Source organism: Fusarium flagelliforme (assembly GCF_020744385.1).
Source record: "Fusarium flagelliforme strain FIESC 12 MPI-CAGE-AA-0113 chromosome Unknown B0J16scaffold_1, whole genome shotgun sequence".
NCBI lineage: Eukaryota > Fungi > Ascomycota > Sordariomycetes > Hypocreales > Nectriaceae > Fusarium > Fusarium flagelliforme.
The window spans coordinates 1,190,573-1,204,847 of NW_025763503.1; the positions used below are offsets into that span (position 1 = coordinate 1,190,573).

General features: G+C 48.4%; 5 protein-coding genes across 5 annotated transcripts; 2 read left to right on the forward strand and 3 right to left on the reverse strand.

Moving 5' to 3' along the window:
* Positions 1-1,254: 1,254 nt before the first annotated feature.
* On the forward strand, positions 1,255-4,380 carry B0J16DRAFT_326557 (P-loop containing nucleoside triphosphate hydrolase protein). Its single transcript, XM_046126021.1, has 2 exons — positions 1,255-4,242; positions 4,309-4,380. Exon 1 carries the CDS (start codon positions 1,580-1,582, stop codon positions 4,085-4,087), a length of 2,508 nt encoding a protein of 835 aa, XP_045988378.1. The 5' UTR covers positions 1,255-1,579; the 3' UTR covers positions 4,088-4,242; positions 4,309-4,380.
* A 1,199-nt stretch (positions 4,381-5,579) lies between these two features.
* On the reverse strand, positions 5,580-6,564 carry B0J16DRAFT_408427 (uncharacterized protein; the record flags this gene model as incomplete). The annotated part of the gene is made up of 2 exons (XM_046133032.1): positions 5,580-6,067; positions 6,126-6,564. The coding sequence occupies 2 exons, from the start codon at positions 6,562-6,564 to the stop codon at positions 5,580-5,582; spliced, it is 927 nt and encodes a 308-aa protein (XP_045988379.1).
* A 271-nt stretch (positions 6,565-6,835) lies between these two features.
* Positions 6,836-8,808, reverse strand: B0J16DRAFT_408428 (autophagy protein Apg6-domain-containing protein). The gene is made up of 2 exons (XM_046133033.1): positions 8,460-8,808; positions 6,836-8,409 (listed from the first exon to the last, which is right to left on the reverse strand). The coding sequence occupies exons 1-2, from the start codon at positions 8,542-8,544 to the stop codon at positions 7,034-7,036; spliced, it is 1,461 nt and encodes a 486-aa protein (XP_045988380.1). The 5' UTR covers positions 8,545-8,808; the 3' UTR covers positions 6,836-7,033.
* Positions 8,809-8,853: 45 nt separating this feature from the next.
* Positions 8,854-12,276, forward strand: B0J16DRAFT_326559 (uncharacterized protein). The gene has a single exon (XM_046126022.1). It carries the CDS (start codon positions 9,163-9,165, stop codon positions 12,208-12,210), a length of 3,048 nt encoding a protein of 1,015 aa, XP_045988381.1. The 5' UTR covers positions 8,854-9,162; the 3' UTR covers positions 12,211-12,276.
* Positions 12,277-12,825: 549 nt separating this feature from the next.
* B0J16DRAFT_377205 (casein kinase II, alpha chain) lies at positions 12,826-14,130 on the reverse strand (the record flags this gene model as incomplete). The annotated part of the gene is made up of 6 exons (XM_046130827.1): positions 12,826-12,939; positions 12,994-13,413; positions 13,466-13,660; positions 13,722-13,900; positions 13,959-14,000; positions 14,058-14,130. 6 exons carry the CDS (start codon positions 14,128-14,130, stop codon positions 12,826-12,828), a joined length of 1,023 nt encoding a protein of 340 aa, XP_045988382.1.
* Positions 14,131-14,275: the final 145 nt, after the last annotated feature.

The window sequence follows — 14,275 nt, forward strand, 5'->3', positions numbered from 1 at the left end:
TCTTTGTCACTGTCTCTTTATACTGCATTTGTCTTCCATCACCAGTTTCAACAACCAGACTGTAGAGATGTGTAGATACAGCCACTCCGCCCTTGGACATTGGTGTCTTGAACTAAAGTCCAACAACAGTATGTTGTAGAATTGGCCATTTCTAGAACTTAGACCTGTACTATGCAGTGTTATCCAATGACCATCCCCAGATTCTTGTCAAACATGTTTGGCTACTGCAATTCGCTTGTCTGTCTCTAACTCTCCACGTTCAAGCGTTAGCACCGTTAGATTCAGGTTACATGCACGTTTTTGGAACGTCGACATTTGCTTTGCAAATGAGAGATTCATAGTGTCTGCAGATATAGATATATGGGATCTATACACGATCCCCTGAACCAAGCCTATCAAGGGAATTCGAATGGCTATATGTAACCAATACATAGGAACCTATACCTAGGACATGTGATTATGGGGTTTTAGATAATATCAATCCATTTGGTAACTTTAGCCATACTAAACTTAATTATCATGATGGCCCCATAACCAGTCATAACCATCTATATGGACCTAGCCAGTCATTCTTGCTCAAGTAGTTAGATAGTAAGAAGAATTGGATCCGTATTTACAGACATGGCAACTTACACCAGATTCACCTTTGTTTTATATACGTCACTCTTGTTCTTAACTGCTATCATAGTAAATTCTAGAGGAAATCACATACTGTACCAATGTCTTTACAAGGTTCCGCATTTTTACGGAGAGTCCGTCAGTCGTATTGCATGATTGGCAGGCTAACTTAAGGCTCACCGCGGGGCATTTTAAAGGCTGTGCAAATGTTATTGAAGCGACGATGTTTCCAGTTGAAGGAAACCTGAGAATGGATAGTAATAAACAATATTCGCTCTATCTTCTGCATGAAAATCGTTCGTGTCTTGTTTTAAGTTGCTGCTGGAATCATCAAGTGTTGTCTCACTGACTACCTAGGTAGTTCCATGGCCTGGAAATTGGTCTAACGCTAAATACTATCTATATCCATGAAAGAGCGTGAAAACCAGATCTGAAACTACCTAGGCATTTTAAAAAATAATTAATTAAGACACAGTTAAAATATGTTACTGTGTGTTATCTAAATAACCTCTTTTTTGCGTCTCTTCAAGTTCGTCCGAGAGAGTGTCAGCCAACCCCTCCTCTCCGCCTCCTCAACGGAGAGGCTGAGCTCCAGCCTGCATACAAGCGTTTCTTGGTAGGTACTCATTGTTGCTATATGAATGGGCTGCAGACGATGTCACCCCGTGAGACCTGAGGCACCATCCAAGGCAAACATCATGATTATAGACTTGTAGGTTGAAACTGCCTACTGCTGCCTGGTAGTAGAGCTGCTTGCCTGATTGGGTGGCTCTTGCATGGCTGTCATGATAGGGCAGTTTTGAGTGACACAGCTTGGACTCGAATCTATAAAGAAGGAGCTACCTTCGTTACCTCAAATCTCTTGACATTTCCAATCTCATCTCTTTTGTTTTATCAATTATCTATTTCAATCTTTTCACAGTCAAGTCTTCAACCTCGCTCCCACCCCAAACACTTCATCATGGCCGCTTCTCAACCATATGAAGTCGAAGTTAGCGGTGGTGAAGATAACATCTCCATCGTCAGCTTCGATGATCTGGCTTCCAGGACCAGACCTGATTCCAGATCGGCGCCTCCGCCCCCAATGGGCTACCCGTATCCTCCTATGCCCAGAGCCTGGGATGATCCTGAAAGCCTCTACCCAAAACGAGCAACCCTCGAGATTAACGGCAAGGTACCAGACGTTCTTCATGTCGTCGAGTATCTTGATACGAGGGACCAGGTCATAAAACGTCGACAAAGCACTCGGCCCTTCAAGACCATCCCCCCATTCTCTCGTAACCGTGAAGAAGGTGATGTCGATGGCGAGAAACCTAGCGAGAAGCCTGTGATAGAAATCGTCACAGAAGTCTTTCCTGTGAGAAGCACCAGACCCTACAATCGCCACCCTCACCCCCCACGCAATCAAGAAGACAGACCTATCACCGACGTATTCGAGGGATCTGGCCTCCGGTATGATGATGGTCCCATGGATGGAGATCGAGAAGTTGACTCTTATGTTCCTCGCATCTCCCGCCCCTTCATGAACATCCATTCAGCTCATCTCATCAATGCTCTCAAGGCTGTCGTGACCTATTACCCCAAATTTAATCTTGAGGGCAAGACAGTCGAGGTTGATTCACCTTACCAGGTTCTATATCACCACAGACAAGAGCTGGCTCATTACAAGGATCATCAGCCGGCAGCCCACACCTCTGAGTATGCTGCCACCACTGCCAACCATATCGACCTCCTACTTGAGTTCCTTGAGGACAACCTTGGCGAAGAGATTCGTCGTGAGGAAGAACGCCATAAGCTCGAGGTTCCCAGGGCCACTTTTGACCTCTTTTGGCTTCTCCTCAAACCCGGCGAAGTCTTCTACGCCAAGCGTCATGATATCTGGGCCCCATACGTCGTCAGTAGTGTTAGAACCGGCCAAAATGTGAACACTAGTTCACGAGATGCATACAAGGTCAACTGCTGGATGCTCGAGTCCAACGGTACAAAAGTCAATCGATACATGTATAGTTTCGATCTTTCTCCATGGATTGGTGAGCAGGAAATCGGAGGGCTTTCCATTATTCCTATGGCTTTCTGGCCCGAGGATGTGGAAGCCCAAGGCGGAGTGACAATGAAGGAGAAGAACATAGCACTTGGAAAGCTGTATTGGGAATTACTGAAGCGCCCTACATACATGGACTATGAGGGTCTTCTTGTTAACTCTGGTACGACTCATCGACAGTCCCGGGGTCCAACTGGATTCATGAGCGGCCGTGTCATCTGCGACGCTCCTGGATTCGACAGTTTCTATTTTGATGGCCCAGATGATGTCCGCCGGGGCCGATACAGGAGCCCTCCAAGACAGAACTCTGCGGTCTATCCGTCTAAGGATTTTCTGCCTCGAAACCTCCCACGGTGCGGTTGCGACGTCTGTATGGATGATCGCTCAAACCAAGACTCAGATGGCCCCTACAGAGGCTTTGAGGATCTTGACCCAACTAAAGATTCTCCGCCAGAAAGCGATTTGTTCTACCTCGTCTGTAGCAAGACTATGCCAGGATTCATTCTTGGCGATCGACGCTGGGGTCACTTGAGCATCGCTAACTTGAAGCCTGTCAAAACCGACAAAGAAGCCTTCAAGTATCTTGTACTTGATGATGAAGTCAAGATGACTGTGAAGGCTCTTATTGGAAAGTTTGCAACTGACATGGGTGAAGGAAGAGTGTCACCCTGGGGTAACGACTTTGTTAAGAATAAGGGTGAGGGCAGGATCTTCCTCCTTCACGGTGCCCCCGGTGTCGGAAAGACGTGCACCGCTGAGTGCATCGCCGAACTGACCAACCGACCTCTCATTTCCCTCACTAGCGGCGATCTGAGTGTCGACTCTTACCACGTTGAGAGTAACCTTAGCTATTTCCTTGAACTGGGTCAACGCTACGGTGCTCTTGTTCTTCTTGACGAAGCCGACATCTATCTCGAACGTCGTCGCTCTTCAGACATCAAGAGAAACGGCCTAGTTTCGGTATTCCTCCGAGCCCTCGAGTACTATCGTGGAGTCCTGTTCCTCACCACCAACCGTGTTCAATCATTTGATAGTGCCTTCCTGAGCCGCATTCATGTCGCCCTGCACTACAAGAGTCTTGGACATGAGGACCGGGAGCGCATTTGGAGCCACAACTTCGATCGCCTGAGCCGAGATTCTAATGGATTGATCCACGTTTCTAGTGCTGCTCGCGATTTCGTCTGGAATAGCCAGGAGGTTCGCAGCCTCAAGTGGAACGGTCGAGAGATTCGCAATGCAATGCAAACCGCACTTGCTCTGGCCGAGAATGAAGCTGAAGAAGAAGCCACCGAGAACATTACGATCTGCGTGAAGCACCTTAGAGCCGTCGTTAAGATGAGTCGTGGCTTCCGTGACTACATCAAGAATGCCGTCCCTGTTGAGGGTTTTGAGGACACTGTCCTTGGATCTGATGAGGATAGCGAGTGATTTCTTTATCTACTGCCATGTTTCTCTTGTTTTGGTTTTGGATTTAGAAGCAGAACGTACTTTGTCACGATGTACCAAGCAAGGAGGGTTGTTTACTTTAACGAATCATGACCACAGATTGTATACAGCTGAATAACATTTTCATCTTCGCACACCTGGTATCGTTAGTGACTGGCTCAAGATTTCGATCTTGTTCAAGATAAGCATATAAATTCACTAACCCGTCATTGGCAGTAGTATTAAATGAGGATAATGCCTTGGCATTATATTGTACTTGTGAGCTTTAGATTCACCTGCTATTCAGTACTGAAGATCTGCCAAAGATGCTTATTCTGCCCTCCTTTTCGTAGCCACTCACGAGAGTATCATAAGACCTGGTAGTCAAGGGCATAAAAGACAAAATAGTTGAAATGTTTTCTGCCGATTCAGATCTGCAGTCAGTCTATCTTAATGTAAGACCGTAAGCCTTAAAGATTGATCTTTGTGTTACCGTTGGCACTAATCTGCAACAACTAACAGACTAGATTCTAGTTAGATAATCTCAAAGCTTCCACCACCAAGGCCATATGACCCTAGTTCCTGTATAATGTTATTTAGTTCGTGCTTGTTAAACAGTTAGCGATGAAGGATTTGATATCAAGTTTATACCTAGGCGATTTTTTCTCCAAACCCAACGCATGGATATCTCTACTTGCGTACGAGTCCCAGCCGGTAGGTTACGCCGGCGGTTAGGAGTATTTGAAGTGGAAGCAAAGCTGCTTTGGAATAAGTATGGGATAGTTGGTGGTCGAGCGGGTGCTCGAGTGATAGAGAATGGCGATCGCGCAATAGCGCATGGTGATAGAGCAACGCGTTTTGAAATGAAGGCGGTGATATCCGACGATAAATATTTACAGCTTGAATGATGGATGTCTGGTGTTGCTGTATTGCCGGTGATGTAGATAGAGAGTTCAGTGAAACATTTACTTTGAGTGAATGTTCTATAGGTAGGCACAGGCAGTGAAAGGCCAGTGGTAGTTCAGAAAGTAAAAAGGGGAGAGACAAAAACATAACCAGAATACAGTGACTGAATTGTAGTTGAGGTAAACTTCATTTCACTCCATTTTATTTATCTTCGTACGCCCTGTATCATTAGTGACTGGATCAAGAACTCAATCATCTAGTTTAGACAGGTGTATTGATTCATGAACAAGTCATTGCCCCGGGACTATAGGAATAGTGCCTTGGTAATTGCACTGTATCTCCTTGAGGCCCCGGCTGTGCACATTCCGCATCTCCAATTGCCTAGCTAACCAGAAGCCTAATAGACGAGAATAGATAATGAATTTCCTAAGATTTTAATAAGAAACCTAAGTATTTATGATTACATGACGATGAAGGTGCGGGGGCTCAAGGAGATTTGAGGACTTCAGATGCTCACCATACAGCACTATCCCTTTTTCCTTTTCCCTTCCCCGTCACTCAGTAGTCCCTTGAGAAATCCATCATCCAATTAACAGCTCGACATGTGAGTCTTCACCTTCTGGGAGAATTCAGCCACTTTGGCCTCGACCTCAGCATCAGAGCCCTCAATCAAACTACGGTTGACATGCTCCTTGACCAGAGCAGCAAAGTGTCGACGATCCTCCATTTCCTTGGCGATGAAGGCCCGTTGTTCCGGTGGTGGGCTGCCCAGAAGAGACATGATGTTCTCTTGGTCCCAGGTTTCATTTTGGGTGTAAGAGCCAAGAGTGTCGATAATAGTGCAATGCTTTTCGGTTATATACTTCTCGAAAGGAAATAGGGCGCCTTTGAAACCAAACTGACAGCCTGTGATATCAACCACCCATTTCTCGTTTGACCAAAGAGTCGCCACGACGATCATGTGCTCTCCTGGATCCATAAAGGTATGGAAGCCCTTTGGATCAGCAGGATCCAGGATAGCTGGGTAGGGTGGGTTCGTGACTTTGAGTCTAAGAATTTCCAGAGTGAACGCAATGCCTATGCAACAACCATTAGCAAGTTATCACTAAGAATAAAGGATCGGGGTCTACGTTACCTTCCAGTAGGGTTCTAGTCATGGGCCCAAGAACACACAGGGTTTTGAGGCCCATCCGTTTCAATAAAGCAGCTTCTTTGTGCTCAGCGTTGCTAGTGAGATGATCTGGAAACTCGATAGGCTTTGGGGGGCTGCAGCGCTTGCGACACAGCTTGAGAATCAAAGATTTCTCACGAGGCTCAATCTTGGTCAGGTTCCAGTTGTACTGAGCCTCTCGATGGGAAATCATCGTTGCCTTGAGAAGCGTGACTGCTCGGAGCAGAGACTTGCGTTGCTTCATTTTGTGGCAAGCTGTTTTGTGGCGTGGCCAGTCGGCTTTCTGGCATTCACGGCTACAGTAGGAGGCAGCGAGCTCTTCTCCATCGTGGTAGCTAGGAGCGCCTTTGCATCCGGCGCATCGCAAAGGTGCGTCCAAGCCGCAGTTGTTGCAGCTCACCATGATGAGGACCCAGATATCTGTGAACAAGAGTGGGTGTGAATGAATGGAGATGATAGAGTTGTGTAAAAGAAGGAAAAGGGTGGAGGCAACCGAAAGAAGTGTTGCTTCAAAAGCGAGAATCTTCTACAGGCAGGCACCGGCAGTGCAGTGCAGCGTCAGTGGCAGTTTAAAGGGGGAAGGAAGATAGGTTGGGAAAAACGGAAGCTTGCACCTGCCGCGGAAAGGCGCCTTTAAGCAAGCATGGCCACGATGCAGTGACTGAACAGTTATTGGCCCAGATTCCTTTTTATTGCTATCCACGATGTTAGATTCCTCTATAGACTTGACAACGAGGCTTTCATAGCCTCGATCGTTGTGTCAAAAACGCCATCTTGCATGCCCAAACTCCTTGATAATTCACCTACCCGAACCAGTTAAGCAAATACAGCAAACTAGATATCTTGAAAGAGCTTTCCTCTTTATTCCTCCATTAACTGCCCCCGTTTCTTGCATTCGACGTCACGTTGCTGGCATGAGCGAGCAGAAACTTACAGCAAGTCAACGTCAGCTTGCACGCCTTAGTCCAACCATCATCTTGAGCGATGCCTAGCTTGATGCTCACGTCCCCAATCTTGTCACCGTCAATCTTGTACGGCAAACTAAGCGGCGTGCCGGTGGCTTCCGTTTGCCGATGCACAAACGCGCCTAGCTGCCGCACAAGCTCCAGGAAGCCCACCATTGCATTGTCGAAACGTCGATGCATAAAGGTAAGCCCGAGAGGCATATCTCCGGAGCTGTACAACTCGAGTACATGCTTCTTTGGGGGTGCAGTGACTGCACGATTGCCTAGTCGGCTGGATGAAGGACTCTGTATATCGTATCGGATGATCCTGGATGTACTGCCCATAGGCTGTGGGTCATAGCCATCGAATCTGTATGCCAGTTTGTCCGCAACTGTCACCAGTAACAGCAGTGCATGTCCCCAAGCTGCATTGATTTCCGGCCAGTCCACAGGTTTGTTCGATAGGCGTCCGAGCCGAAGGCCATTAATCGTTGCAAAACTGCCATCGTGGCTAATGCAGAAGGTATCGTTGTACACATTAGACCGCTGTAGCTTCTCCAGAAGCTGCGAGTCATTACTATACTTAGCGTTGATGCTGTCCCTTTCGGCCTGGAAATCGGCCATCCTGGTAGCAAACTCATTGCGTTCTCTCCAAAATTTCTCCTCCTCTTTGTCCAGCTGTCGTGATTCCTCCTCAAGAGCCACGAGCTCCTCATCCAATGAAGTCTTTTCCGACTCCAGCTTCTTTAGTTCCTCCATGGCCGCAGCCCTGTCCTGTTCGGCCTTCCGTAGCGCTTCCTCCTGTGCCTTCATATCTTCCTCGCTTGGTTTGTTCGCTTTAACTTCTTTCAGGTGCTTGGCATAAGAGTCCCTTTCGCGCGAAGCAGTCTCGAGCTTCTTTTGCAGACCCTCAACAAGCATCTCTGTGCATTCGACGCATATTGGATGATCGATATCAGACCGCGCGGACAGCACGGCAAAGAGGCGGTTGATTCTATCCATTTCGCTCCCCATAGGCGCATCGGGGTTATCCGCATTGCTTCTGCTGGAGCTGGCACGACGCAGTACTGCTGGTGTCGTAGGAGGTTCTGATGGTGGGTTTGGTCGGGCCATTTGTGAATCGGATAATAGTACAAAAGACATGGACGAGTCGCGAGGATGTCCTCCATGATTGCGTTTGAACGTTGGGGGCCCTGCATTCCGTGATACCCTGTCATATAGTGACTTTCGCGATTGGTCGTGTGGCTGCGCAAGCGTCGGGTTCGGTACGGACGATTTCTTAAGGGTTTGCGGTGATGTCGAAGCTGAGACTTGGATCAGAAAGAGCGCACGAGACTTGGTCTGGATAACGTACCAACGAGAACATCAAAGGCGGCTGGGTTAAGATCCTGAAGGGAACCGTCCAGCCGAAGGGGCTGACGGCATTTTTGGCAGTTCATATTCCGTCTAACAGAATTGCATAGTCTGAGTGTTGATATGAGCCGGGTGTGCCCTTGATAGCGATCTGGGAAGTGAAGGTGTTGAGTATGATGAAGCTGGTCGGAAAGTGAGACAGGGTTGGATTAAGGTCGATCCTAGCGGTGACGTTGTACTATTGGCAGCTACAGGCTGCTTTGTGCATGTGATCAACCTCAAACGATCATTGTCGCAACAGCTGATAAAGAATTGTAATTTAGGTGAAGACTGCGCGTGGACAAGAGTATAGAATTTACTTCCCTTGATTAACCCTTTTCATATAAAAGCTGTATCAAATCGTGTGAAGTCGTCAATGCCAGTGGTGGACGTTATGTTATTAACCTTCACCCCACCAAATGCACGATAAGAAACCACTTTACGCGATGCACGGCCCTGAATCGCGTCATGGCGCATCTCGACTCCTGTAGTTGCTCCTCCAACCAACCATAATTCATCTTCTTCCTGTCGCCATCAAAGAATGCGAAAACAGCGAGTTCATACACAATTCATTGCTCAAATACATTCATAGGCAGACTGATGCCCGACGACTTAATTCTGATAATCATAAAGAAAATCAATTCACATGAAGGACTGCTGTGACGATGGAACCACCTACAAAGAAGAGACGGCATGGCTCTTCATCTCACAAAGACGCCCAAGATGAAGAAGACGACGATGAGCTTGCTTCACATCCTCAGGAGCTCAAAATTCGACGGGACCCAGATATTCAATTTGCGCTGAAACGAGCAAATGCAAACCAGAAACTTCATGCCACGATGGCCCACATCATCGAAAAGTACAGTCGCGACTTTGAAGGTATTGGAGATGAAATCGATATGGCAACCGGAGAGATTGTGGTAAACAATGGCCATCTGCACAACATGCGGGACGAGGGCGACGTCGAAGGTCTATGGGTGGAAGGCGACAGCAACATTGATGAAGACGAAGGAATTCGACTTGAGGATCTTACAGACGAATATTCTGATAACGAAGAACCGGTCACTGAGATTCGTGACTCTCAAACGGAAAATGAGAGTTCCCAGGAACCAAGGACGAAAGAGAAGGACAACAAGGCAAATCAACCTGGTGGCAATGAAGGGACGGATGAAACGCTTAGAAATGCTTCAAACATCGCCAACAGTCAAGATGAACCGCCACAAGGCAAGGGTACAGCGTCACCCTTGGACCTCCCTTACGACGATCCTCGATCAAGTCCTTCACCCTTTGGACCTGGCCCTTCTTTTAGCTACGGGATGCCACCTCCAGGTTTTGGGCCATGGGGAATGATGCCTGGATTTCCTATGCAGGCTTGGGGCCGCGACGACATCCCTCCTTACTTTAACATGCCACCGAGCATGCCTGGACCATGGTATAACGGAGGAAAATACGAATTTCCCAGCAACAACGGGCAAAGCTCCATTTGGGGTCGCAACTGGGCGAGGAAAACCAAACGAGTTGGTTCCATGAAAGGCTCATTCAAAAAGGCATCCGAAAGACAGTCGAGTGGCATCCCCGTTGAGGGCGGAACGGAGGTTGTAGATGACGGCCATGAAACAGGATCCAGGTCCACAGGAGAGAAGACTCCCAGGCAGGAACCTCCATTGTCTGATCGAACCATCGATGCCAGTGATGAGGAAGATGATTTCTTGTGCTCAGGAGCCACAGAATCAGTGCCCGTCGTGCGTTCAAGTCCGGCCCCATCGAACCAGAAAGGTCCGGCTAGGAGACGCAGTGTCCAGCGTCTTTCACAGATGCCTCTTGAAGAAACCGATGCCAATGCTGCTAGAGTGTCGCCACCATCCGATGAGAAGGATGACTCTGGGCGTAGGCGCTCTGGTAGAGCCAGAAGGCAGACGGAGTACATGGGCAAAATCTCCTGGGAAGACGCACGGGAATGGAAAAAGTCGGGGAATATCGTGAGTGTGAAGATACATAGGGTCGACCCGTCTATTCGAGAAGAGTATCAAAGCATCGATCCGAGTAGCGAGGATAGTGAGGGAGAAGAGCCTTCGTCTTCTGAGCAGACACAAAGTAACCTACCGTCAACAGAAACACGGGGCACGGAACCAGCTGCTTCCAAGATGGTTATTCCAGACTCGCAAGACATGGCGACTCCATTTAACAGCAGTGCTCCTCAAGCATCTCAATCCAAGGAGAAAACTAGGGAACCAAGCCCTTTCATTTCGAATACGATCTCGACAATGGAGCTCTCAGACGACGAAGCACCACTTGTTCTTTCAAGAATCAGACTCCCCAAACAGCAGACTATAGCTCCCAAAGTATCTTCTCCAGCATCCGATGTACCACCAAGACATCGGGATCGCACTGCTGAACCCATTACTGCCATAGACACTGCGCTGAAGGCCGGCAGAGAAAGCGCCCACGATGCTAGAAACAGTGCCGACGTGGTAGAGGATGCTGTACAGCCGCTCAAGCGAAAGCCTAGAAGGCCAAAAGGCTCAGTTAACACTACGAAAATAACACCGCCCTATGCTTCTGTAGCAGTACCAGTTAAGGAGGTGGAACCTTCATCACCTGCTCCTACTACTGTACCGACAACTGGTGACCTTTCTCATCCTCCAAAACGAAAACGCGGAAGGCCAAGGAAATCGGAAGTCGTGACTCCTATTGCTCGGAGTGAAGCGAAGGATCACATACACGAGCTTATACATGTTGACGATGATGTCTCGAAGGATTCCCAGCAAGAAGCCGCAGGCGAAATCCCAGAGAACAAAGATTCTCAGGTATCGCACCGCCTATCGCATGAAATCAGATGGCTCCTCAAAACCAAGCCCAAGAACTCTGTTTCTGACAGGATACAAGGCCCTTCTTTCGAAGAGCACGTCCAGCCCCGAAGATCGAGAGAGTCGCTGGAGCAATCCGAAGACAACATGGCAGAGTCAGAAGATGCTGTGCCGGAAGCGATGGAAGCTATCGAGGATATGGAGGATGGTACAAAGGAACAACAAGAACCTGAGAGACCACAGTCCTCTATACAAGAAGATGACACCATCATGGACGATGCCCCAGCATATCGCGAAAGCTCACCAGAAAGTGCCCACAGCAATCAAACCTTGCCGTCCAGTCCCGTTTCCCTTGCCCTCGACAACAGAGTTGCTGATGACAATGGGTCCACCGACGGCAATAGTCATACTGTTCACTTGGATATCGATGACGAAGACACCCGAGATCAAGAGCCACTTCCCACCTTACCAGAAGAGGCTCCTGTCCAAGAAGCCTCAACGCCACGAAAACCGAAAGACATAAGAAATCCTCTTTTGGAACCGCCCTCAAGTTCCCAAAAACCCCATACTCCTCGCCACAGGTCTATTCGTACAAAACGTGCGCCATCGTCAAGACGCTCCCTCCTGTCCTTTGTGTCAGATTCCGATTCGGACCCTGAAGGTTCCCGCGACGAGCTAACTCGAAGAATAAAATCACATTCAAAATCAACAAGTGCTCGACCTTCTTCGAAGAAGGTCTGGAGGTCGACGACTCTGACGAGAGAAATTCATAGGACGCCCAGTAAGAGACGTGTCCATGATATGTCTAGCCCTGTCGGTACGGTGAAGACGCCGGGCGGTACAGTGCGGATATGCGGCGTGGATGGGTATCACTGCGGCCGCGACTATTGTTTTACTTGCATTTGAAAGACCATGAAACTTCATGGAAATACTCAAGGCGAATCTGGCATGTATGGTATTGGTGCATAAGCATAGATTATATAGCAAACAGACAAGCATAGCGCTTTGGTTTTATTGATTCCTACGCTACTAGAAAGACTGACCCAAAAGTAGAATGACTTCCAATACGAAGCGACCTAGAAAAAGCACAGTGTGTTGGTGATTAGATTAGCCCTCGGTGCCAATGTGCCATAACCCCCAGAACCTGGAACGCCGAAACCACATTGTCTCATCCCACATCACCCTCGAATCCATGTCTGGGATCAGGGCTTGTTGCGCGAGCTTTCCTTCTCACTTCATCGATCAATTCGTACATCACGTCCAAAATCATGAAAATCACATGGCCACGATTCTCGCGGGTTCGTCCCAGGAAGTCCCCCGGGCCAGGACACGGCGTCACAGGGGGAAAGGGTTGGATTAAATTCGGCTGGGAGATTCTCTTCCTAATATGCGTATCCTATCAGGTGGTGAAGACCGACAAAAGGGTAAACCGCCGGTCGAAGGGTATCATGGGTGAGAGGGATGCCACAAGATGAATAGTCGTGGATGATGGGTGTCGGGGAATAACGACTAGAGGTACTCTCAAGATTTGTTAGCAGCGCCGTTAGCAGCTGCGAGGTGTTGCTTGAAGACCTCAGGGTCGCGGACAGGGTTGAAATAAGGGTGCCCCTGGGCTTCCTTGGCGGTCAGACGTTCCTGTATCAATGTTAGATTTTATTGAGCTTCCGAATCAAGATCTCATAAACAAACCTGGTGGTCGTATCGCAATAGCTTATCGAGGAAATCAATGGCTTCATTAGAGACGAATCGCTGGTTCTCAGAAGTGACAAAGCTGTGCCAGGGCTTCTTCTGGAATCTACCAAGAATATCGTCGTACTGCGCATCTAGTTCGATCTCGTACTTATCGATGTAATCGAAAAGGTCATCGGTACCGAGAACCTTAGCGATCTTGACGAGCTGATCCGAGTTGCTGTTGCCGTGGAAGAAGGGTTCCTTGCGGAAGATCATGGAGGCAAACATGGCTCCCAGACTCCACATATCGAGACTATAATCGTATTCCTGGAAATCGACCAAAAGTTCAGGACCCTTGAAGTACCGCGACGCCACGCGAACGTTGTACTCGGTGCCAGGGTGGTAAAATTCGGCCAGACCCCAATCAATGAGACGAAGCTAGAGTTTATCAGTAAACGTGGAACCAAAGGTTGATTTCGGGGTGACCAACCTTTCGGTTCTCATGATCGATCATAACGTTATGGGGCTTGACATCACGGTGCATAATTCCCTTGCTGTGGCAGAAATCGAGGGCCTTCAGGAGCTCGAAGATGTAGAATCGGACATCAATATCGTTGAACTTGGGGTACAAGCTTCGGAAATCGGTGTTGTTGACATGCTCGAAGATGAGAGACGGTGTCTTGCTCTGTGTGCGGCTGCGATTAGTTCGAGCCCAGGAGAGCTAGGGGAGCAGACAAAGGACCAACCTGAGAGTCACGAACAACGTCAAGCAAGGCGACAACGTTGGGTCCGCCAGCCAGATTCTGCAGGATCTTGATCTCTCGCTTAATCTTCTTCTTCTTGACAGGCTTCAAGACCTTGACAACGCACTTCTGGTAGTTGACAACATTGATACCCTCGAAGACTTCAGAGTACTTTCCGCGACCTGAAGCGCACACAAGAGTGTTAATGAGTCAACGATAAATCTGCAATAGTTGACATACCGATCTTTCGAACAACCTCGTAGTTTTCCAGGAGACCCCAGCCTACAAATGTCGATTAGCTACGTCGTCGGTGAAGCTCTCACGTGGGAGAGGGCATACTGATATTAACACTGTCGTAGTCCCAGTAACTGCGGGGCATGCTCTGGTTGACATCGGCGTAGACGCGCGCCATGATGGGCAAAGGAGCAAGGGCGTCGCAAGAGGCGCCGCTGACGGGTGAAAAGGGTGTTTTGCTGGGTGATGATAATCGGAGGTAATAGTCGTGATACTAAAGATGCTGCTGGAGGAAGTACGGTATCGGTATATAGCTTGGCGGG